The sequence below is a fragment of the Muscardinus avellanarius genome (assembly GCF_963383645.1).
Source record: "Muscardinus avellanarius genome assembly, chromosome: 17".
NCBI classification, from domain to species: Eukaryota; Metazoa; Chordata; class Mammalia; order Rodentia; family Gliridae; genus Muscardinus; species Muscardinus avellanarius.
In genome coordinates this window covers 7,470,989-7,497,510 of record NC_137803.1, presented here as the reverse complement: position 1 = coordinate 7,497,510, position 26,522 = coordinate 7,470,989, and the positions used below count along the sequence as shown (strand labels likewise).

Below are 26,522 nucleotides of genomic sequence, written 5' to 3'. Positions count from 1 at the left end.
TACTAAAGAAAAAAGAGACACTGGTAAAAGAACAGACATACCTCCCGGCGTACCATGCTGCATTCTGACTGGTCCAGAAAGATGTTCACCACCGTTCCCCAGAGCCCACCAGAAATGTTCTGACAGCTGTTTGCCAAGGCCACGCAGCCAGCTTCAAGAGTGGTCAGTGCTGATCCTAATCCGAGGGCAGTAAATCTCACCTGGCGAATCAAAGAGGTTATGAAATCCAAGCATTCTGCCTCAACATGAATTTGCCTTTGGGGTACATAAAACACAACACTTTTATAAAAAGGACATTTGGCTTTACAAACCTAAACTCTAAAGGACCCTTAGGGAAGAGAATGTCTTGTATGTCCCAAGAAATAAAATTTCTATAGCACTATTGAAGAGCAATAATATAGAAAAAGGAGTTCACCATAAGCAAATGCCACACAAAGGTAAAACAGGTATAAATAAGAAGTATAAAAATTATAGTTTACAAGCCTTTTCCTAGGGAAAGCATGGGTCTAAGCATTATCCTTTCTTTAAAATGGTACCTATTATTTTGTTCTTGCTTAATTATTTTTTAGTGTTTCTTCGAAATAAATGATTTTAACTTTCCTGAAACTTCTTCTCAAGGCAATGTAATTAAATTTTACACACACACACACACACACACACACACGGCATTTAGTATCTTCCCCAAAACTACTTTTAAGATAAAAGTCTTTCAGATAAGATTGACTGACATGTGTATGTTTCAGATAAGATTATGTTTGTCATAATACCAATTCAATTAATATATTCTGTTTAATTTCTAAATTCTGGCCCCAAAATAAATTATAGCTATGAAGAAAAACTAACACAGTCATACTCAGGAATAAGTTCAAGTTTAAAGTGCTGAAAAAATGAATCCTCTAAGTTCAGATCAAATATTTCTACAAATCAGTTTTTACTGTAATAGAATCTAGTCATTTTTGCTCAAAATCAGTTGGCTAAAACATGTTTTTGTTGTTGTTGTTTAGTGGTACTGGGGATGAAACCTTTCTACCTCCGGGCTATACTCTTAGACTTATTTTTATATTTTTTATTTGGAAATAGGGTCTCTTAAGCCAGCAAGGCTGGCTTCGAACCAATGCGATCCTCCTGTCTCTGCCTCACAAGCACAGGGATCACAAGCGTGCACCACCACGTCTGGAATAAAACATGGTTTTAATAATATAAAATTTTGTATTATATGGTACATTAGATAGAGGACTAATATCTAGAATATACAGAGAACTCAAGAAACTCAACACTAAAAAAAAATCATCCAATCAAAAAATGGGCAAGTGAACTAAATAGACACTTCACCAAAGAAGAAATTCAAATGGCCAATAAATGCATGAAAAAATGCTTAACATCATTGGCAATCAGGGAGATGCAAATCAAAACTACCCTGAGATTTCACCTAACTCCAACTAGAATGGCAATCATTCAAAACACAAACAACAACAAATGCTGGCGAGGATGTGGAGAAGTGGGAACTCTAAAACATTATTGGTGGGATTGCAAATTAGTGCAACCACTTTGGAAAACAGTATGGAGGATCCTCAGAAGAATGGGAACAAATTTACCATATGATCCAAAGATGTATGACTAAAATCCACCAATATAAAAAAAGAAAAAAAAAGATTTATAACAACATCCAAAAGGAAAGAGTTCATTTGAAAAAGGAATTAAGAACAGGTAAGCAAAAACAAACAAACAAACAAGACTAAGGAGAGTTTAGAAAATTCCAAGACTATCCATGCAAGAAATAAAAAGTGTTATTCTAAAGAAAACATGGCAAGTGTGGTTGAAAAACATTTTATATAAAGAGATCCCAAGTGCAATTTAGCTAGCCATTTCAGCAGGAGTCACAAATCGGGATAAGATTATATGAGCTAAGAAACTGCCATTGTAACTACCGGGGACAATGAAAGTGGCACAGTTTGATGGGAGGGGATTAGACTTGGATTCTAAAGGCAAATGTGTGCTATTATTCTTCAAGGAAAGGGAAAAATGACCCCAAAGCTGATTCAGAGATCAGCAGGGATGCCAGTTTCACCACAGACCCAGAGAACAACACTGGTTTCTCCTTGGTTGCCTGGTTTCAGTGGATTAGGATGACCTCGCTCAGTGCTACAAAGATTGAGGTGCTGGTCTTGAACACAACACATGGGTGACATCTTTGTAGGGAGATGAAGTGTGGGGCCACACATAAAGCTGTGGGGGGTGGAAGAATGAGGCTGTCACCCAGTGGTCCTATAACACACAGTATGAAGCCAAAGGGCATGTGCCTCATGATCTAATGGGATTTGCCTTGTCAGGTCTGGACTTAAATTCCTTCTTTCTGTTTTTCTCTTTTGGACTAAGAATGTAGATCCTATAACTGTCCTAACATGAAATTTTAGATACACTAACTTATGTAGCTACATACATTCATATCTGGGAAAGAATTTTTCCTGAGGATAAATAATACCTGAAAGCTCATCTATATCTGATTTAGATGATCTTTAGATGAGACTCTGGACTTTACAATTAGAGTTGATGCTGAAATAAGTTAAGAGGTTTAAAGATACTGATAACAGAATGAATATATTTTTCAGGCAAGAAATACATGAATTTGAGGGGACCATAGGTCGACACAATGAACTGTGTCCCACCAAAATGCCTATGTTAAATTCTTAACCCCCAAGATGACTTATTTGGAGCTAGAGCTTCCACAAGGTAATTAAGGTCACCTTAGGGCAAAGCCCTAATCCAAGAGAACTGGAGGCCTTATAAAACCTCTCTCCCTGTACACATGCACTAAGAAAGACCACATACACACACTGAGAGAAAGTAATCAGGTAACTTTTGTAAGCCAAAATGAGATATTCGTACTCTAATCTTGGACTTCCAGCCTCTAGACCTATGAGAAAATAAATTTCTATTACATAAGTCATCTAGGCAAGACAGGAGTTAAAGCATAAATTATTATAACTGTAAAATTCATAACATGCATATACATAAGCATGTATGTGTTATTTCAGCCACTCTTCTATCTAACTATGATGGATCTGGTTCTCCTTACACTGACCTCTGGGTCCCGATCGACCCACAGTGGGATCAACCAAGCCAATCCTTGTTGAGCAGGAGAAGGCTCTTCACTGAGGCTACCCAAAGGCAGGAACCAAAGTGGCATCCACTCCTAGAAGGAAAATGGGAAACAACCCAGGTAAGTTTAGGGAGTATAAAATAATTCTAGATCTGTAAAGACCTAAACAAAGTAAAAAATGCATTTAAGACTTGTTTTAAATCCATCAGTTAGCTAAAACAAGGCCAATAAAAATCTCAACGTCTCCTAAAAAACTGAACATAAGAATTTTTCTACAGAAGCTGTTTTTCCCATGATTTAGCCAAAGTGTGGCTTTCTAAGTGAATGTTAATTTCAATCAAAATAAATTTCAAATAAAACTCGGATTTATGTAACACATCTAAGTAAAAAAATTATCTTTGTCTTCTCAAAAGAAAGACAAAAGAAAGTCAAAAGAAACATTTTTCAATCGTGAGTTTATAGTCTTGAAATGTTTTAGACACAATCCTTTTCAAGCAGCTGTTCAAAGACAGGCAGCTTACGACGCTCTCACCGAGCTCTGAGCCTGGGCCATCATCTCATGGGATAAGTGAAGCAGACAAAGAACCGTGCTCTTTGTAACACCTTTGCCCATGAAGGACATAGCATTTCCTCCACGCTCCACATAGAACGAAGTGATGACCTGGAAAACAAAGGAGAACAATTTCATGGTAACCTTATTTCTTCTTAATGGCACATAAAAATAAATATGTAACTTTCTGCTGACTTCCCTAGATTGAATAATAACCACAAAAACTTATAGTATCCTTAGTTCATATATATTAAAGGGAGGCATAAAGGTAAATTTTGTGTTATATTTATTTAACACAGTTTAAAGATTCCTTTTTTAAATATTCTTAAACATTTTTTCCTTTGGCATGTGTACAAAATATATACAGTATCTTCCCAAGACATTTGTGAGATTCAGAATATGCTTACAACATTTTTTACATATTATAGTATTTTCTACGTCAAAAATGTTTAAATATCTTGTTGAAAAATGTATACCAAAATCGCTAGTTCTACAAAGCTCACTGACTACCAGGGTTATGTTAAATTTTCTTGAATTATGATTTAAATGTAAACAGATATTTTCCTTGTTAGGATTCTTATTGTTCTTAGAGTTCTATTGCATATATAAGTGCATGTTTTTTATTCAAATCACTGGTTCTTAAACTTTTTCTCTCTCATATATCTGAGAGAACTCACATATTACAATCACTAACAACAAAAGAAATACTTCTCATCTGAAGGAGAATTCCTTAATTGAGTTGAATCAGAAAAATCCTTCCTCCTATTTAGAAAAATCTGAAGTGCACGGAAAAGGAAATGAAATCAGAACATTATAGCGAGACGTACACATCCAAGTTCATAGCAGCATAATTTACAAATTATGGAACCCGCCTAGGTGTCCATCAACAGATCAATGGATTACAAAATATGTATATACAGATAATGGAATTTTACTCAGCCAAAAAGAAGAACAGAATCAAGCCATATGCAGTTAAATGGATAGAACTTGAGAATATTATTCTAAGCAAGATTAGCCAGTCTCAAAAATGAATAGGTTTAATGTTTTCTCTTATATGTGGAGGCTAGAGAGAAATTTGGAAATGAGGGTAACGTCAGGTAGAAGAGCAGGGATTCCAATGGAGTGGTAGATGGGGAAGGGAGGGGAGTAGACAAAAACATGAAGAGTTTCACAGTTGAACAGATGCTATATATGTACATAAAATTACCAATTCCAATCTCAAAAACATGTATGGAGATGAGTAAGGGGAGGGACCTGGAGAAAAGTACTCCAAGAGTTGTATGCATGTATGTTTCTATTACTCTATATCCCAGTATGATGCTATGATTGCAATATACCAAATAAAAGTAGAAAAAAGAAATTTGTGGCAAACTCTTTTGTAATATTTTATATAAATCATGAATTATTCTCCAAATAGGCATTTAGTAAATATTGTGAATTAACTCAATAAAAAGAACTTTTTCAATTTTTTGTAATTTGTCAACATTTTTTTTTTTTTTTTTTTGGTACTGGGAATTGAACCCAGAAGCATTCTACCTCCGAGCTACACTCCTAGCCCTTTTTTATTTTTTTTATTTTTGTTTTTTAAATAGATCTCACTAAGTTGCTGAAGATGGCCAGAAACCTGTGGTCCTCCTGTCTCAGTCCCCAAGTACTAGAATTACAGGTGTGTGCGACCATGCCCAGTGTCAACTCTTAAATAAATGAAAAAGTTCAATAAAACAAAAGATCACTTATAATTCACAGAAGTTTAATAAAAGAATGCTAAGTATTTTAGGTCCAAATACATTTTGAAGGAAATTTTTTTTATAAATCAAAACAGCTAACCTGTTTATTATCTATACTAATACATATGACAGTATGTTAATTCATCCACCCAAGGTTTCCGTGTTTTTATTCACCACAAAATCCTTCCATGTGAGCCATTTTATTTTAGTCTATCTTTAGGTCCTTTCTTGTTTTGTTTTGTTCAACTCGCAAATGATTTATACATGCATATACACACATGTATACTAAACATTGAGGCACAGTTGAAAATTCAGAAATTTAGGAAATGATAAAAATAAAGATGAGACACAAAATGCGAGACTGTCAAAAGTCTCCTACACTTGAAAAAAAGAGGTTTTAATTGCTTTGGAAGAATAATCTGGCAGTTGCAAAGGCAGTCCAAAGATTGTACGATGGAAACTAGGAATCTGCAGCACAAAAAAAGAAAAATGGAGCTACAGATACAGCTTGGTTTAAAAAAACAAACAAACCCAGGTCTAGAATTCCCATTGCTAGGATTGATTTATTCATCTTTTTAAATATAACTGTACATTGCCTCCTCAAGCGTCTTTCCTGAAGTCCTAGTATAGTTAATGATTCTAATCTCTGGCTATCATTGTAGCTTTCAAAATGAACTATGGCTGATGGATTTGACCAGCAAGAAAACAATGAGCTGTTTTAGATTCACTTTAGTACATAAATAGCGAAAACAAAAGCTGCAAAAGGTGCCATTCCCAGTGTCTTTTGCACGAAGTGAACCCCAGCACAAAGGAGCCGAGTGACTGGGAGGCAGAAGGCAGGGGGTCTGTTGCTGAGAAGCCCAAGCCATCCTGCAATGGAGGAGCAACGTACAGGCTGAATTCGTACCCCAGGGCGAGTGTGTCAGAAAGCCCAGACTGCGTCAGGCCCAGGAGGCAATCAGAAAGGGGCTCGTGGCAGACTTGTAATCAATAATACAGTGAACGGGAATCAACCTCCTGGCGTTTCTTCATAAGCGTCCTCTGTTCTGTATTCCAGAAGGATCACAGGAGAGTCTAACAAGACGTGATCAGCTGAGGTTAGGCGTAGTCACGTGGCCCAGGTGCATACATGCAAGACCGCCAGGGCACCATGGCCAAGGGTTCTCCTACAGAACTATACACCACCACATCTTCTCATGTTACGTCATGCTGAAAATGTTTTGAACTAAATGATGATGAAACCATGGCATAGGAGAATCTGATAAATATATCTAAGGAGATACTCAGAAGCTAATCCGAGCTAAAAATGAATATTGAAGAAAAGCTAAAAATAAGAAATCTATGTAGACTCCATCTAAAAATACTAGAAAAAGAACCATAAATTCAAGGAAAGAATAAATTTAAGTAGAAATTAGTAAAGGAAAACATTACAGAGAAGAGCAATAGAGCCAAAGGTTTACTCCTTGATAAGACTAATCAAGCATATTGCTCCTAGATGAGATCACTTGAGAAAAATAGAGAAATTAATGATTAATGGCTGGAATAATAGGGATTACAGAAACAACAAACATTTAACTGATCAAAAATGTGATACCAATACATTTAAAATTTTAAATCAAATATTTTAAATTCTGGAAAAAAACACAAGTGATATAAAAATTAGAAAGTCTAATTAATTCTAAATCTAGTGAAAAAAAAATTTCAGAGCCAGGCATGGTGGCACACACTTGTAATTTCAGAACTTAGGAGGCCAACACGGGAAAATCACAGGTTTCCGGCCAACCTCAGCTACTTAATGACACCAGCTACAACTTAGTAAGACCTTTTTACACAAAATGAAGAAAAGATAGGGCTAGGGGTGCAGCTCAGAGGTAGAATGCCCCGGGTTCAATTCCCAGTACCACATGCAAAAATAACTAACTTAATTATGTACAATCTTCCCCCAAAGAAAGCTCTAGGTCTGAGTTGATTCAACAGCAAATTCTACTAGTAGGTAAAAAATTAGAGTCTTTTATTTGAAATTAAAGACACAAGCTGCTTTACACGGTCAATATATAAAAATGTAGTGTTTCCACACATCAACAAGAGTTAGAAAATAAAATTTAAACTGTATATATAATGCACTAATTTTAACCAAACGACAAGGTTCATAGCAGCAGTATTCAAAATCGTCCTTGACTGAAAGAAAAACTAAATGCATTTTAACTCTGTAATGTAGAGAGTGCCGTACAAAGCAAAATTAAACTCCACCTGCAGGCCACAAAATGAATACATCTCAAAAGCATAATGCGGAAAGAAACCAGCCCAGACTATGATTCCATTCACACAAAAATTAAAAGTCAGAAATCATTTTATACACAGACATAGGCTTCAGTGGTAAAAGCACCAAGAAATACAAGAAGTGGAATGCCAAGGAATCAAAGTAAATTCCATTGAAGACTGAGGAGAGCTACAGAGGGAACGTGAATTATTCTGGAGTGCGAGCTATTTTATGCTTTGGGTCTGGAGGTAATTACATGGGTGTTACCTATGTGATAATTAATTCATCTACTTGTTTATGTTTTGTGTATTTTCTGAATGTGTATTTTATTTGACAATTAAAAAGGTTAAAAAATAAACAAATTGCTCTTATACATAAACTTGAATGTGCAAGCTTACTTTTTCGTGAAACGAATGGTATTTGTAATAGTAACCTTACTTGTTAAAAATTAAAACATTTAACCATTATAAGTTACATAAATGCTGTATAATAATCTACCTTAAATATTGTATTTTTTTATTTTTGTTTTTTTTTATTTTTTGGTGGTACTGGGGTTCCTGGAAGCCCTTCTACCTCCAGGCTACACTCCCAGACCTATTTTTACAATTTTTTTTTTTTTTTTTTGGATACAGGGTCTCCTAAGCCAGCACGCGCTGCTGGCTTCGAACCTGCGCGATCCTCCTGTCTCTGCCTCCCAAGCACAGGGATTACAAGCGTGCGCCACCACGCCCGGCTAAATATTGTAATATCTAATGCACTTGTGCCTAGCACATAACAGAACCAATCAATAAATAGTAAATTGCGTAAATAGCTGTTTGGGGTGGGTTATTATTTTTACATACCTCCAGAAGACCTGACAAATACTTGACACAGATATCGAGTGGCTTAATGAGAGGAGAGTGTGAGCTCCATCCTGGCAGTGCAGTGAGGCGGGCCATGCCCCGCAAGGTCCGCTCCAGGGAGGGCAGGCCGTAGAAATGAGGGGCATCTGTGACCCGCAGACACTGGAGCAGTTTCAGAGCCAGCTGCGTTTGGAAAACGTAAAAAAGCTCCAAGCATTTCCTGTATGTGTAAAAAGGGGAAAATCAACAACAGTGCAAGTGTAATGGCTCAGTAGGCCATCTTATTGAGTGTAGGATGTTTCTAATGGCAAATTATATCAGAAAAGTATGAATGAGACAAAATGGCAGAAAATATTCTTTCTCAAAATAAGGCTTTTCAAGGGAAACAGAGAAAAAATACTAAGAGTATGTGATGTAAAATGTAAGAAACAATTATGTTAATATATATGCATATACATAGTGGTATTGTCACCCAAAAGAAAAATAAAAAGTTGAAATAAAAAATTAAATGCACACTCTCTTGAAGTTTAAATGGCATATATTAAAACTGTACTTTAAATTGTTCACTTTATAAAAAATTAATTTTAATTGACTAAAATACATTGCTTTTTTCCTGGAACATGAAAAAGAGAAGTTTTAATGAGTTTGACACATAATTAACAAAACTGTCAGAAAGAGAAAAAGCAAAAGAACATTTTCTATTAGAAAACAAAATTCCTAAAATTAAGTAGCAAGGCATGAATTCAAAGATGTAATTGTTAGATAAAATAGCATCCCTATATAACAAAGCATTGAATAAAATAAGAAACTTCTTCAATTTTACAAATCACTTGGCTCTAAAACTGACAACTATTAACCATATTATTACCTATTCCATTAGGTAAGTGATTTTGAAGATCATAATTATTATATACCTGTCACACAGCTGCTTTCAAAGTATTTTAAAAACACAAAGAACTTATACTAAAGTCTAAAAGTTACAAGTCAAAAATACAATAATATAATATTATTAGAAATATTTTTAGCCAGGCATGGTGACATATGCCTGTAACCCCAGTATTTGGGAGGCTGAGACAGGAGGATCACAAGTTTGCAGTGAGCCTCAGAAACTTAGCGCGGCCCTCTGCAACTTAGTAAGAGACCCTGAATCAAAACAAAAAATAAAATAGGGCTGGGGGTGTAACTCAGAGGTAGAATGCCTCTGGATTCAATCCCTTGTACAAAAAAAAACTTACTGTTTAACATGTAACATTTATTAACATACAAATCATTTTCATGTTCTGGTCCTCTTACCTTAATTATTTCGGAAGGATAGGTCCCATTGCACATGTCTAACTTCTAACCTCAGCTAAACCCTAACATATCTCTAACCGGTTCCTTCTCTTGGTCCTTGCAAACCTTCCCCCAAGCTCCATGACTTGGAGTCTGTCTCACCCCAGGCAGTTCCCCTCTTGGAAAATGGTTGCTTCAGAGACAAAAGTAAAGCCATCAGAAACCAACCACCGCACTATCCTTCTCCTCTCACTGCTCCACACTATTTACCCACCTTTATCTTTTTACTCAATATTCTTTTCTACTGTACGGCCTATTCTATTGCTTCTTTCAATGTACACCTTAACCTTCCCTCGATTTCTCACTGTCTTCCTACCTCGCTCTACTTACTACTTACTTACCACTCTATCTCATTCTAATTTTCCGTAACTGTGGGCACAGGTCCACCAACCTGTAAGCACAGGTACCCTCTCTCCTAAAACTAACGCAATCAAATGCTTGAGCCTGATACATGTCAATGAAGATGTTGCAAAGCTTCTTTCCTTAACATCACGACTCATCGACCAGATAGTCCAAATCACTTATTTTTAAGGTCTTTCAAGAACTTAGTAAGAGACCCTGAATCACCGAATCACCTGCAGTGCTTACTCAACATGTAGACTCTTGATAATACTGGAACATGAAAATAATGACTCAACATGGAGATATCTGAGCATTGATAATACTGGAACAAGCTTCCCAGAATATTCTATCCACATTCCAGTATGAAAACCACTGGTTCTACTACACAAACTATCCTTGGAGTCACATTGTAATTATTTAGTACTTTAGTGAGGTATAATTTGTGTGCAGTAAAATCCACAAATCAGATTTATATAATTGCATGAGGTTAATAACAACATAATTCAACTACCAACCATAACAAAATATAAAACATTACTTTGTCTAGACTGCTGAATTTTTTTTTTTTTTTTTTTTTTTTTTTGGGTGCTACTGAGGATTGGATCCAGGGGCATTCTACCTCTGAGGTACACACCCAGCCCTTTTTATTTTGAAACAGAGTCTGGTTAGATTGCTGGGAGTCTTGCTACATTGCTAAGGCTGTCCTAAAACCTGAGATCCTTCTGTATCAGTGTCCCAAGTACTGGGATTACAGACATGTGCCAACATGCCTGGCCGAAATGAATTCTTAACGTTAGAAAGAAAAGAGTTTTCGTTTGTTTTTGTTTTTGGTAGTCTCTATGTCTTTACTGTATTCATCTTTTCCTCTAATCTCTTATTTAAAAGTATTATTCTTTGTTTACTTTTTTGTGTGTGGTACTGGCAATGGAACCCAGGGGCATTATAACTGAGAGCTCTATACCCAGCCCTATTTTTTATCCTTTATTTTGAAACAGGGTCTCACTAAGTTGTGCAGGGCCTCATAAAGTATCTAAGGCTGATTGCAAACTTAAGATCAATCTGTCTCAGCCTCCCAAGTACTGGGATTACAAGCATGTGCCACCATGCTCAGCTGTATTATTCCTTATAATTGCAACTCTGAAGTTCTTATTATACTCAATAGCTATAAATCTGTTTATGATGACTTTTCCTCTTAATCATCTAAGACATTTTCCTTCCTCACAATTCTCTTCACTTGTGAGTCAATGTCAAATTTTGTATGAAGGAGCCACTGAACGTGAAGATCATTTCTCACAGAGGGGGTTCTTGTTAGGCACAGAATTTGGCTTCAGGGCAGATCTTTTGGGTAGGAACTGGAGCAAAAAAGTCTATCCTAAAAGCTTGAAAGGACAAGCCTTGGAGGTGTAATGGTTTGGGAGAAAATCCAATCAAATTATGATGTCATTGGCAAAGAAATACAGTAAAATTCACAAATATCTATAATCAGCCAGGCATGGTGGCAAATGCTTATAATCCCAGTACTTGGGAGGCTGAGACAGGAGAATTGCAGGTTCGCAGCCAGCCTCAGCTACTTACTGATGCTCTCTAAAACAGCATTGTGAGACCCTATTTCTTTCTTTCTTTTTTTTTTTTTTTTTAATTTTTTGGTGGTACTAGGGGTGGAACCCAGAGGCTTTCTACCTCCAAGCTATACTCCTAGACTTATTTTATGTTTTGGAAACAGGGTCTCGCTAAGTTGCTGAGAGCATCACTAAGTAGGTGAGGCTGGTTTCGAACCTGTGCGATCCTCCTGTCTCAGCCTCCCAAGTGCAGAGATTACAAGAGTGCGCCACGACACCAAGTTGACCCTATTTCAAAATAAAGAATAAAAAAATAGGACTGAGGGTAAAGCTCAGAAGTAGAATGCCCCCTGAGTTCAATCCCCAGTTCCAAAAATAATAATAATAATGGGTATAATCTAAACAGGAAAGCCTTTCACAACCAATGTGTCAGAGAATAAATCACTAAGGAAATTAGAAAATACTTTGGGAGAAAAAAATGAAAAAACACAATATACCAAAATCCACAGGATGCCACAAAAGGAGTGATCAGAAGGAAATTGTGTCTGTGAACACCTACATCAAAAAGACCTAAAAGGGAAGCTGGGGAGGTAGCTGAGGAGTAGAGAACTTGCCTGGCGTGTACACACCCTGTATGCAATCTCGAGCACCTCAAAATAAGGAAATATCTAAAATCAATATCCTAACGTTATATCTTAAAGAACTAGACATAAAAAAGGAAATTAAATTCAAAACAACAGAAGAAAGGATATAATCAAGCTTTGAGCAGAAATAAACAGAGAATAGAAAACAACAAGGAAAATAAAACTGAAAGGTGGCTCTTTGAAAAACATTAATAAAACTGACTAATTTTTAGTCTAAAATAAAAAAGATTTTGAGATTTTAGTTTCCCTAAAATCCTAAATGAGAGTAAAGATATTGCTTCCTACATACAGAAATAAAAAGAACTACAGAGAATGCAGAATAATTATACACCAAAAGAGTAGATAATTTACATGAAATGGACAATCCCAGAAATAATAAATCCTCAAAGCTGAGTAAAGAAGAAACAATTTGAACAGTGACTATGTGTAGCATATGTGGACAGGTGAGTCGTGGAGGGACCTTGAAAGGAGTGTGAAGGCCATGCCCGTTCTCCCACACTTGGCTTTATACATCTCTTCATGCATGTATTAGTCATATTCTTTATAATAACCCAGAAAACTGTAGGTAACTGTATCTCAGATTTCTGTATGCCACTCTCAAAAATTAATCAAACCCAGTAAGTGGGGTGTGGGAAGTCAGGTCAATCAGAAGAGCAAGTGAGCCAACCTGAGTCTTGCAATTGGCATCGTGAGTCGGGGTGAATGGGACTCTGTCGGTACTGAGCCCCCAACCTGGAGATTGTGCTGCTAACTCCAGGAAGACGGTGAGCGGAGTTAGACAGCACACAGCTGGTGTCTGCTGCTGCAGTACTGTAGGTCTGCTGATAAGCCAAATCCATACCTCTACTGTCAAATGTTTTCTGTGTTGACTATGATATGAAAACAAGGGAAAGACAGACGCTTTTATTTTTCTTTATGAACGCAGTGTGTGTGAACGTGTGTGACTGTGTGCCTGTGTTTTCTAGGAGACTGAGAAGTTACAATTAGGCAGTACCAGAGAGTCAGTTGAAACAAAAACCACGCAAGCAAACCTGATTAGTATCTAACTTTTCTACCCCTATATTTTAAAGAAGTGAGAAGTAAAACTCTGGAATTCCACGGAAAACTCGGCTCTCTATAAATGTCCCCAGGCCTCCATGATAGGAAGGGTACCTGTCTGTAGCTGCGGTGCAACTGAGAAGCAAGGTGTTGAAGAGAGCAGTCAGTTCCTTCTGAAGCTGCTGCCTAATGGCGGTCCGGATGTCATCTGTCTCTTCTCCAGCCTGTGACTCTGTCAGAACCAGCAGGTCTAAGAGTGGGTTTGGACTCTAAAAAATGGAATTCATACAAAACATTTTTACTCTATCATGAGTTATACATAAGCTTCCTCTAAAGGTTTCTGTTGCTGTGTTCTGGATTAACCAAGCATTAATTACTTAACAAGTAGGTCTGGGCCTTAAGTATTCACAAAGATGTTTTAAACTCGAAAGGTATGTCGAGCCAACAAAAGAAGCTTATGTATCACAGAAAACAAAGAAAAATAGTGAAGCACAAGAAGAAAAGAAAGGCACCTACAACTCCAACGAACAGACTGACACTGTTGGTACATACCCTTTCGTTTCTGTAAGTCAAATATAAACAATTCTAATTATACATTAAATTCTTAAATCCACTATTAATAAAACCATTTGACTGGGAATGGTAGTGCATGCTTGTAATCCCAGTACTTGGGAGTCTGAGATAGGAGATTCAGGTTCTTGGCCAGCCTCAGCTGCTTAGTGATGTCCTTTATAACTTACTGAGATCCTGTTTCAAAATAAAGAATAAAAATAGGGCTGGGAGTATAGCTCAGAGGTAAATGTCCTTGGGTTCAATCCTTGGTACTGAATTGTAAAACAAACAAACAAACAAACAAACCCATTCTGTTATATTTAATGTTATTGACAATTGTTTTGAATTGAGGTTTTTTGTTTTTGTTTTTGTTTTTTTTTTGTGGGTCTGGGGATGGAACCCAGGAGCATTCAACCTCCGAGCTACAACCCCTGCCCTATTTTTTTTATTATTTAATTTGAAACAGGGTCTCACTAAGTAGCTGAGGCTGTCCACAAACTATGATCCTCTGGTCTCAGCCTCCCGAATGCTGGGATTACAAGTGTGTACCATCACGCTCGGCTTGAATTTTTATGTGAAAGAATTTATAACAGCAATAGTTACCGTTAGATTTTATTTCTTACTGTATGCTATATATACAATGATGTGACACACACCAAGGATGAAATATTAGCTAAAAAATCTATGTTTCACACATGAATAGGAGAATGTTTAGTATATCATAAAATTAATATATTTTATATGGTATTCTTAGTACCATTTGTTGAAGTATAGTTTTTCAAGGTAGTTTCTAAAAATATTCTGGATTTCCATGCTGTCAGTGGTAATATCTCCTTTTCCATCTCTTTTGGCTATATTGGCACTAATGTTTTATCTATATTTTTTTTGAGAAATCAGCTTTTGGTTTTGTTGATTTTCTGTATCATATAAATGTTGACTATTGTTATTTTCCTCTTGCTGTATTGTTCCTTTTACCAGTAAAAATACTGATTCACATACCTTCTAGCTTCCATATACACTGACAAAATGAATAAACTCTCTGTACCAAGATGAAAAATCACATCATTGGTAAAATACAGTTTAATTATCAGGGATTATTAATTATGGTCCATCGATAAAAACTAAGTAGAAGCTATGGATTAATATACTGATACAGCAGACGCATATCTAAAAGTCAGATTGTTCAAGAGAATCTCATCCTATTAACAACTTGTTTCTGCTTATAGATTACTGGCCTTGTCCCCTTTGCATCTTCAATTTATTTACATGTTCACGTTAAGATTCAGTGAACCTCAGCAACACCATTCCTGGAGTACAGCCGGCAGAATAGATGTCTCTGCCGATGCCTACTGATGCAAGTGCTTAATCATACTTGATGTTTTTGTCTTTTGACATTAGCATTCAATCCTGATTTTATACCAACTCCTTGAGCTCTCACTGTGTCCCTGCTGACCTCCAAGAGGAAACAATTTCTATAATGACGGCTCATTTTCTCCACGGACACACTGTTACCACTCATCACATCCCATTTTACTCCCTCGGCCGCCTGTGCCAAGATGACGTGCAGTGCCCTGCATGCACCCTGAGCGCACACGCGCGATCAGCTGGGCGAGGCAGCTCGGGGATATCACTCTGAGTAGCTTCGTCCAAAGTGGAAATAATTACAGCCCATTTTTATGAATGTCTATTAAGAATTCATAATGGAAAGAATGGCATTCAATTTCAGCACTCTCCAGTTATTTTTTACCTTAACAAGGTATCATTACATTAAAATACAGAATAATGGGCCAATAATTTCCTAAAGTGCCCAAGAATTGCAATATGGCTATAATAAATGAGTGGTCTGCTGGAACACAAATAAAGTTTGCACAAGAGGCAGTCCCTAAGTCTTTCCTCAGGAAGGCAGTTGGTTTTTCCCTCCACTTCCTACTATATTCTTCTCCTACATCAGAATTCATACTTGCCTAACTTTGTTAATTTCTACAGCCATAGCTTTTATGTATCATTTTATATATATCTGTTCATTCAAAGCAATTCTGCAATTCTATTTTACTAATCATCTTAAATTCTCACTTAGTTTATCCATTTCAACAATAACTTAAAAAGGCATTATTTTTTACTTTTAGGTTTTCTTTACTCTAAAACATTGGTATTTATACTACTTACTAATTTAATCTTGGTCAGGATACTTAGAGAGTAAAACCTCCGGTTGGTAGATGCTATGTGCACTTCGCTAACCCTTAAAAGTATTATTTATAACACTGTAATAAATGAGGAAATAAAGTAGACACTTTCCAAACAAAGGCTTGACATCATAAAAAGCCAAATAAGTAAATTTAATAATACCAAAAATAACTTTTAACTGTTTTTGAACTATAGTGTAATCACCTAAAATTCTGTAGCTCAGAGGTCAAAGTCCCCTGGGTTCCATCCTCAGACCCGCAAAAAAAAAAAAAGAAAAATTTAAAAATAGGGCTAGGGATATAGCCTAGAGGTAGATTGCCTCTAGATCAACCTCTAGTACCACCAAAAAATAAGTAACTAAGTAAATTCAAAATAAGTAAAGATATAAACAAAATTAAAACCTTAAACAAGAAAACATGGGCATATTTACTCAAAACTTGAGATAGAAAAGATCTTTCCAAAAAAATACATAATTTGGAAACTATAAAGAACCTGACAACTAATAGGGCAGTCAGTATAGCAAATAAGCTGACCTCGTGGAGTGCAAGTGCAGGGGGCGGGCAGAAGGCAAACAGATCTAGGTGAGAGTGGCAGGTGTCAGAGGGGTGCAGAGGGCTGCTGCGTTACACTGAGGGTCAAAGAGGCTCTCTGGTGAATATCTGAAGCAAACACTGACTTAAGTGTGGCTATTAGCAGATAGATATTTAGGATAAGAGCATCCTGGCCAAAGAGAAAAAGACACCCAAGAGCACTCTGCAGTTTGGCGCCTTGTATGAAAAACTGGAAGGCTGCATGGTTGGAAGAAGTGAGGTTGGCATGTCAGAAGCAAGCTCAAGCAGGGCTCTGTCGGCTACAGTGAATGTTATGGAAAAGATGGGTGAGAGCAAGCTCACGGAGAACTTGAGCACTGAGTGAAGGAGCACTCTGGCAGCCGACTAGAAAGCACAGGCAGCCTGGGTGGAAGCTTGAGGACCTACAGTAACCGGGGTCAGCGCAGCACCGCTTGCTAATCACACGCCTCTGGACTCTAGGTCCCTGTCAGAACTTAAAGGCAATACTACAAAACATGAAAGGGGCAAAACTGCAGTAAAACCAGGAGAAGAAAGGCGAGGTAAGACGGAAGATGATTAAGTGCAAACAAGGAAGCATGGGCAGAACATAAATGACCATCACGACACAAATCATCTGGAATCCAAATCATAGGCAAAGGGCTAAGCTCCTTCATTTAAGAATTCCTCCTCCATTATAAAAAAAGGAATTAACAGCCCAGTTATGGAGCAGAACCAACAAGGACAACAAGGGGCAATTCACAGGAAAGAACGCAAGGTCCTCGTATAAAAAATATCTACCTCACTCAGAATAAGCTGTTTACAAACCTACAACACACACACACACACACACACACACACACACACACACACACACACACTCCATCTGTGTTTAGTCCATAAACAGACTCGCATGCAGAACCTTGAAAATACTCATGGTATTCCTTTGTACTATATTGAACAAGCTATAAAAGTCAGGTTCTGTGTGTTTCTTCTAATTAACTACATAGTTTTCTCAATGTCACATGCCTCTGAGTTAAGAAATGTTTATTGACGGTTTGTTGTAAGGCACTGTGGGAGACGATGGTAGACAATTATAAATAAAAGTCTTTAGTTTCATCAGTTGCTAATAGATGAAAATATAAAAAACATCTAAACAGGTCATATGTATATAAATATACACACACATTCATACTGATCAGAATTTCTCATTTTCAACATGTAGCACTTTGCATTTTTATAAAGAATCATCTCTTCAAGCTTTGTAAATGTACTACTGGAACACATTTGTCTTGTCAGGTCTATTATATTCTAAATCAGTTTATAACTTATTTTCTAATTTATGTATAATTTTTTCTTGATTATTGTTTTCTTGATTATTTGTGTAAAAGGTTATATTTGCTAATTCCCATGGTATTTACAAATAAATGCATAGATGTATAGAAAATCAGACCAACAACAGATAATGAGCTAGCTTCCTGGATTCTTGTAAGCTTCTTAGGTGAGAGCTAAAAATCCGGGAATAGTGGAGACCACAGGGGTAAATATCCCAGCATCCTTTCATTAAAATCTGAGCACGGTTGTATTCACTCTTTCCAGTCTCACTATCACCACACCCCTCCTGCTTCCTTCTGTCATGGGTACCTCTCCACATTCCTATTTAAACCCCATTTCCATATGAGATCCCCACTTAAAATATAGTTGAAGCTAAAAGGTCACAAAGAGAATACATTATTTTTAAACACCAAGCTTAAAGATCCCATTCACTCTATAGAACGTTAGTAAACAAGAGGCACAATCCATCAGAACAATGCTACTCCTGATAAGATGAGAACTACTTTACTAAGTACAGGATATATACAGACTGTACTCCTCAAAACCAAAAATCCAAATTATTTAAAAGCACTTACATGTCGAAGAAGCAATTCTAGAGTCCAGTTGAGAAGTTCTACTGGTGGATTTTTCCTTTGTTCCTTTATTAATTTATTTAAAAAATGTATGATATCTATTAGCAGTTTCTCATCTTCACTACAAGCAGGAAGAACTTGTAAAAACCTATAATCAAGAAGACAGTAATCATGGTTTCCAGCTCTTTATTATCACTGTTGATCATGGACACATGCACATAACCCATTTCTCAGGAGTGAGCTATTTTATGAGATGCTGCTCTAGATGCTATGAAAATACAAAGATTAAGGACCAGGTATCTGCTTTCAACCAACCTGAGCCTATAATGGAGAAAATGTGCCCACACAGCTGAATATGACAAAAGAAAAGTGATCAATAGCATTAAAAAATGCTAAATTCAAAAAAGTGGCAAAGAAATGCCAAGGTGGACAAAAATAAACATTGCCTCCAACTGTCCAAGGAAAAGTGCCTACTCATGAAGGAAGGGCCATCCTTCACTGATAAGAATAATTAGCATGACAAACTAATTGGAACCAATTAAGAACAAGGTAATCAAGTGAGAGAGAAAAAAATCTTGCAAGGATGTTATCAGAGTTTGTAATAGGCAAGAAGAACTCTGCAGGTAGACCGAGAAAGGAATACCTGAAAGTTCAGAGAAAAACGATACAAACCGACTTTCTGAGAATCTTAAAAAGCTGGTTTAAGAGAGCAAGAAGATTTTACACAAATGATTTTTTTAATGATGACTTACACCTGTAATCTCAGTACTTGTCAGGATGAGACAGGAGGATCTCAGGTTCATGGCCAGGCTCAGAAACTTAGTGAGGCCATGTTTCAAAACAAAAAAAATAAAATAGGGCTATGGATATAGTTCAGAGGATCCTCCTGGGTTCATCCCAGGTACCACCTAAACAAAACAAAAAAAAATTAGTAACAAAAAAGAGAAGTAGTTTGGAAAAATGTTTTTCATAAAGGCAATCAGAGTTATAGTAAGATTCAATTTTATCTGTAATGCTTTATCTTTTAAGAAAAACCTAAAAAACTACATGAAAATAGAATAATAGTACTACTAATTGTAATATCCAGCACTTATTGAACACCAATCTTTGTGTCTTCATAAAGGTGATAGCTCCATTTTAAAATGAGAAAACTCAAGCAAAGTGTTTTTCTATAGTCACAAAACTGCTGAGTGTTAGAACATAAGTGCTACATATACCTAATGCCTATCTATATTAGGCTATACTTGATAGTTACATGATTTTTGCAATATTATTTTAGTTTTATTTATTAAAAATCCCCTCTTTAAGAGACTTCTGGGAAGATGACAACTGAGGGAAGAGGCACTTCTCAGTTCTGCTGACATTAGATTTCTATCACTGTGAAAATGGTGTCTTAACAAGAAAAAAAAGGTAGCATAAAATTGAACAGAACAACAAAGACTAAAAGGCAGTGGAAATAAAACTAGAAAGTAGAAAAGAGGACAGAAAAGTAGCCCACTGCACCCCATGGAGGATGGCTGCAGCCAAGGGCCCAGGGTAGCATCATGTTGCTTAACCACACCAGAACTGCTGGCACTCCAGCCTCCAGAGATGCCCAAGAAAAAAGCCAATACCTTGAAGCAAGTAAGCAGCTGCAGCTCATTAAAATTGTAAGTGGTAGACTCCTCATCCCATGCTCCACAGAGATCCTACTTCCCAGACCCCAGCTAGAACATTCAGAAGTTGCAACCAAACTCACCATTTCATCCTCCAGAGTTACAAAGCAGTGCTCAACAATACCTATCCTCCTATGTATTCACTATCTATGTCTACTATATATTACCAACTACATTCAGCTCCCATTCTACCCAATCCCATCTGCTATTTTACCCTATTCTTGCTTTTACTACTTCAGCACCTTCTTCCTCACTCAACCTATACCACTGAATAAAATACAACTTGACATTGTATATACCAGTTGACAAGAACAGAGTGAGAAAAAGCTACCAAAAGCAACAAAGATACAAACTTAAATAACCTGAAATAATGAAAAGGAGAAATAGCAAGGCAGCAATGAGATCCCACAACCCCACAATAACAGAACCCACCAACACAAAATTGCAGAGATCACCAGAAGGACAAATCAGAATTTTATTTTATCTTTTTTTTTTTTTTTTTTTTTTTTTTTTGTGGTACTGGGGTTCCTGGAAACCCTTCTACCTCTGGGCTACACTCCTAGACCTATTTTTATACTTTTATTATTTAGAAACAGGGTCTCTTAAACCAGCGCGGCTGGCTTCAAACCTGCGGAATCCTCCTGTCTCCACCTCCCAAGTGCAGGGATTACAAGCGTGCGCCACCACGCCTGGCTCAAATCAGAATTTTAAGAGTAGAAATTATATAGGATTTCTAAAAAGAATTTAGAAAGAGCCTGAAAGAAATAAAGGAACAAATAAACAAAGAATCTGATACTCTTAACAGGAATCAGAAAGAAGCTTTGAAGGAAGTGAAGGCATAGAAGTGAAGGCATCAGTACAAACTAAACAGTAGACTAGACCACGTGGAAAATAAAATCTCATTCTTAGAAAATGACCACTCCAAAAATGAACATATAGTATATAATTTAGAACATTGAAGAGATATGGGCCAATTTTAAAAGAGCTAACCTAAAAATAATAGATATAAGAGAGTAAATAGAAAGTGAAGCCAAAGGGATCAACAATCATTAAGAAGTAATATCAAAAAATTATTTGAACATAGAAGAAGTGGTTGCTAAACAGGTACAGAAAACATATAGAACCCTCTTTAGACAAGATCAGAGAAAAGATTCATCACGTCACAAGACAGTCGGTCTGACTAATGTAGAGGCCAAGGAGAGAATCTTTTTTTTTCAATTTATTATTTTTTATTTTTATGTGGTACATATTGAAAGTGGCATACATTCAGACTGTGCTTGGTGCCCTCTCTTCACCCCTGCTTCCCCTTCCCCACCTCTCAACAATGAGTGGCCAGGTTAACTATGCTATATTCATACTTTTACACATATTTGGATACAGATCCTCCATTAATCAACTTCAGCCTTCTTCCTCTCCTATCCTTCCATTCTAGCTTTACTGAGGTTTCCCCTCAAGGAGAGAATCTTAAAGGTGACACTCCAGACTTTTTTTTTTTTTTTTTGGCGGTACTGGAGATGGAACCCCAGGGGACATTCTACCTCTGAGTGACACCTTCAGCCCTACTTTTTATTCTTTATTTTGAAACAGGGTCTCAAGCCAGGCATGGTGGCACATGCTTGTAATCCCCACGCTTGGGAGGCGGAGACAGGAGGATCACACAGGTTCGAAGCCAGCCTCAGCTACTTAGTGAGGCTCTTAGCAACTTAGTGAGACCCTGTTTCCAAATAAAGTATAAAACAGGTCTGGGAGTGTAGCCCGGAGGTAGGAAGCCGCTGGGTTCCACCCCTAGTACCACCAAAAAAAAAAAAAGAAAGACAGGGTCTCAATGAGTTGCAAAAAGCCTCACTAAGTAGTAGCTAAGGCTGTCCACAAACTGCAATCCTTCCTATCTCGACCTCCCAAATGCTGGGATTACAAGCATGTGCCACCATGCCCGATTCCAGATTTCTTAAATCAAGTCATGAAAGCCAGAAGGGCCAAGAGAAACATATTCCAAACTCTGAAAGAAAACAACCTGCAACCAAAAGCGTACACCCAGAAAATATATCTCTCAAGTTCCCTAAAGAAATAAAAATCTTCCATGACAACCAGAAGCTGAAAGAATGTATTCCAAATCAGCACTAAAGAAAATACTCAAAGAGATTAACTGCAAAGAAGAAATAAGTAATAAACACCAGAACTAGAGAAACAATAGTTTCCATCAAACAAACAACTAAGCAAAGAAGAATAAACACTACCTCAAACAGAAGTTAAAACTCAAAATGTTAGGAATTAAAAATCATTTCTCAGTAATTGTGCTGAAAATAAAGGCCTCAACTCCCCAATTAAAAAAAAAAAAAAAAAAAAACCCTAAGGTGGCAAAATGGATTAAAAACCAAAATCCATCAATATGCTACCTGCAAGAAAAATACCTTAGAAGTAAAGATAGTCACAAATAAAGGTGAAGGGCTGAAGCAAGATAATCCATGCCAAAGAAGGAGTAGCAACTATGATATCAAACAAATTAGACTTCAAGCCCAAGCTTATTGGAATAGACCAAAGAGGTCTTTAAAAAAAAAAAAAAAAAACTGGTAAAAGGAACAATACAGCAAGAGAAAATAACAATAGTCAACATTTATATGATACAGAAAATCAACAAAACCAAAAGCTGATTTCTCAAAAGAAATAAAAAATATAGATAAAACACTAGAGCCAATATAACCAAAAGAAAGAATCAATCCAAATTACTAAGAGATGGAAAAGGAGATATTACCACTGACAGCATGGAAATTCAGAATATTTTCAGAAACTACCTTGAAAAACTATACTCCGACAAAATGGAAAATCTAAAAGAAATTGACAAATTTCTAGATACATATAACCTTCCTAAACTGAGTCAAGAAGATATAGAAAATTTCAACCAACCAATAGCAATCAAAGAGATTGAATCAGCACCACAAAAAACAACAAATGCTGGTAAAAAATGTAGAGAAGTGGGGAGTCTATTATACTGTTGGTGGGATTGCAAATTAGTGCAATCACTTTGGAAAACAGCCTGGAGGATCCTCAGAATGTTTCAAAGCAGAGGGCTGGTAAACATTAAACTACTGCCCCAGAGCACGGTGCTGATCTGCTGTTTTCCAATTTGCATCCTATGAATATCTCCCCTATGGCCAACTTCAAACCACAAAGTGACATGGAGTTGTGAAGCGATAAACAGTAGCATTCTGCTTCTAAAACACAGAGTAGATATAAACAGCTCACAAGCAGATAATGGTAAAATATAAAACAATTAAAATGTGATGACTCTTCCAAACTCAATACCTTTACTTTTCATAAAATTTCCCAATTTTTAAAGAATAGCTGTGTTTAATGATAACTTTTTTTTTTTTTTTTTTTTTTTTTGGTGGTACTAGGGGTGGAACCCAGAGGCTTTCTAACTCCGAGCTATACTCCCAGACCTAGTTTATATTTTATTTGAAAACTGGTCTCGCTAAGTTGCTGAAAGCCTCACTAAGTAGCTCACTAAGTAGCTCACTAAGTAGCTGAGGCTGGCTTCGAACCTGTGCGATCCTCCTGTCTCAGCCTCCCAAGCGCAGGGATTACAAGCGTGCGCCACCACGCCTGGCTTCAAACATTCTGATCATGTATCCATCAGAGGTCTCGCCAGGCAGGCCTAGAGAGTTCTAGTACACTCCTGGAAAGGTCTGATTATATATCCCAGTTATAAAAGTAAATAAAAACAAGGTTCACATTTTGAAAACTCATTTAACCTAGCATTGTGAAAGCTGTACACTTTATGGTTAATGAGGAAGTTATACATTTTACACTAAAATCACATATGAAGACTAAAATGAAAAGTTGCTAGTAGTGGATGTGTATCGGTCTTGTTTCCATTGCAGCCATCTGCTACCAGTTAAATGTGCTAAATTTACAAGCTGGAATCTCTCTCCAATAATGCTTAAGAAACCTCTACATGGAAATCAATTTTGTTAAATTCAAAGTTAAAAAATGATAATTTACTTGAGAACAAAACACAACAGTCTATAGTGAGTGGACCAAACCTATCAATCATGCAGTGATATCTCAACTCATTTATAGTAAGTACTGGGATAAACATGCCATGTCTTTCATCCACATCTTATCCTAATTATTTCCTTTTGTGGGATAAAATTTTCTAAGCTAGGAGAAAAAACAAAATTGTTATGTTTATTAATAATTCCTTCAAAAATATACTACGTTAAATTTTTTCTTTCACATTATTATTATATATTACAGATTTAAAAAAACTAGAATTTTTCTTTCTGTGGAAAGTACTTCTCTCATGATAGCAACATTAAGAGTACATTTTCAAAGGTTTTGAGATGAACTCAAATACAATTCAACCCAGGTCTTTGAAACTGGAAGTGATAAGCTTAAACTGACCTGTTTAGTGCTGTGTGCCAGTCCAAGGACTTCAAGGTAACCCCGCATGGGCCAATACCACCCTGTAAAGACAGTCTGTCATTCAGAAGATAAAAACTCATCCTGGTGACAGCAGCCCGAACATCCCTGTGGGCTGAGGCCTGCACGATGGACTGCAGGCAGTCCTGCAGCCCACTCGCTGTGTGTGTCATCTTCAGAGCAAGGCTGTCCTCTGTGGACAACCTCAATGAATCTAGAAACCTACAAAAAGAAAGAAGAAAAGAGCAACATAAAGCTATTTAAGCAAAATCCCACATTTATTTCTATTCTAAACTTGCCATGGATTCGTCCTGAGATTGGAGTCTGCCGTGCCCCTGCACGCATGACGTGGCATCAAATCTCAAGGAGATGAAGCCCTGAGGGGGGCGTTGCCCCTGGTCAAAGTACTTCTTGCTCTTAGATGTTCTTTTATAAGCTATTGTTCTTTTGGTAATGATTCTATACTAATGGCTCCAGTGATGTAAAACGGGATCCCAAAAATCAGGACCATGGGAGAAACTGTGTCGATGGAAGATAAAAATTCAGGTAATATATGTCTGAGCCCTCAGACTCCTCCTGCCTTGCTCCAAGCTATAATAAAACCTAGTTAAAGCTTAAGTGCTGTGAAAGCATTCAAGCTGCAGCAATTACAATGCAGAGTTCCTCTCTATCTTTGCCCTTGATTCTACTCATTAACCTATAGTAAAAGCCTTAGGAGTCAGCTGAAGCCATTAGCCCTAAAACTGTAAGAGAGGCAACCGGTGCCTCTGTTTACCTCCTCTCCTTGTGATCCGACCCGGATATAGGAAAGATAAACTTTTTATGTGACTTCAAAGCAGCCTAGTTGATGAGCAGTCAATAATGCCCAATACAATAGAGCCGAGGGCCAGGTAGATTCTTGACCCTTGCACCTAGTACATGCACTGCCCGGAGACAGGGAGGCACCACCTGGCTAAGGAATATGTATGTCAGGATAAAAGACAGGTATAATAAGTGTGCAGATATAAAGTTTTGGTGGTTATAAAGAAAGGAAATCTTGTGAGAATAAGAAAGCATTTTGTATGAAGTAAAGTTTATCCTAAGATTGTCCCAAAATGGGAAAGAAAGGACCAGGATAAAAAACAGAAGGTTAAAAGCAAAGTTGCAGAAGGTTTGTGGTATGCCTATGTGATGAAGATGGATTATTAAAAGAGGATGGTAGAGGTTAAAGTAGTACATCTGACAATTAAATTTAAAAACTTCATGTTGCTTTTTCGGCCCTATCTGCTAAACTGTATTGTGAGTGTTGTCTCATAGGCTTGAAGCTTTCAGACATCAGATGGTATTGCAGACAAAATCTGGCAGACATCCATCACAATCCTCTGGATCATCATAGACGTACACGACACAGATTCCCCCATGCCAACTACATGTATGAAGGCTGAAACCTCCAATTTCGTCCCTATCCAGCTCAAAGAAGTTACTAGATAGAGGAGGACATGGACAGAGCCTTAGGAACGGAAAGGGTTAAAGGAGTTTCTAAAAGCCAAATTCTTAAAAAAAAAAACTCTGTGTGTGATTCTTATCTTTTCTGGAATTTGCCCCCTAAGACCCACCTGCATGGTCAGGGGGCTAATCTTAATCATAAAGACCCACCAAGGTCAGGGGGATGATCTTAATCACAAAAGACCTGTGATGTCACAGGCCTTACTTTTGTTGTTTATGGTTGGTAATTTACATGTCCTTCACTCTATGCTTCACTATTGTTCTTTGGTATTTACATTTTTCTACTAGGAATCTCACTGGAAGGGTACAAATTTTGGTTTTGGGGAAATAATAAACTTTGTCAATTGCACGAAAGGAGGCAATTGTCTGGAGGCC

General features: G+C 37.0%; 1 protein-coding gene across 1 annotated transcript in view; it reads right to left on the bottom strand.

The window, feature by feature from the left end:
* The window catches only part of RTTN (rotatin), a gene marked incomplete at both ends in the record, with an annotated part of 159,775 nt that overhangs the window by 63,919 nt on the left and 69,334 nt on the right, over positions 1-26,522 (bottom strand). Inside the window, 7 exons of the mRNA XM_080714663.1 lie at positions 42-200; positions 3,083-3,193; positions 3,633-3,761; positions 8,480-8,699; positions 13,509-13,663; positions 18,589-18,733; positions 24,645-24,884. Coding sequence (XP_080570789.1) covers positions 42-200; positions 3,083-3,193; positions 3,633-3,761; positions 8,480-8,699; positions 13,509-13,663; positions 18,589-18,733; positions 24,645-24,884 — 1,159 coding nt within the window. The remainder of the gene's footprint in view (positions 1-41; positions 201-3,082; positions 3,194-3,632; positions 3,762-8,479; positions 8,700-13,508; positions 13,664-18,588; positions 18,734-24,644; positions 24,885-26,522) is intronic.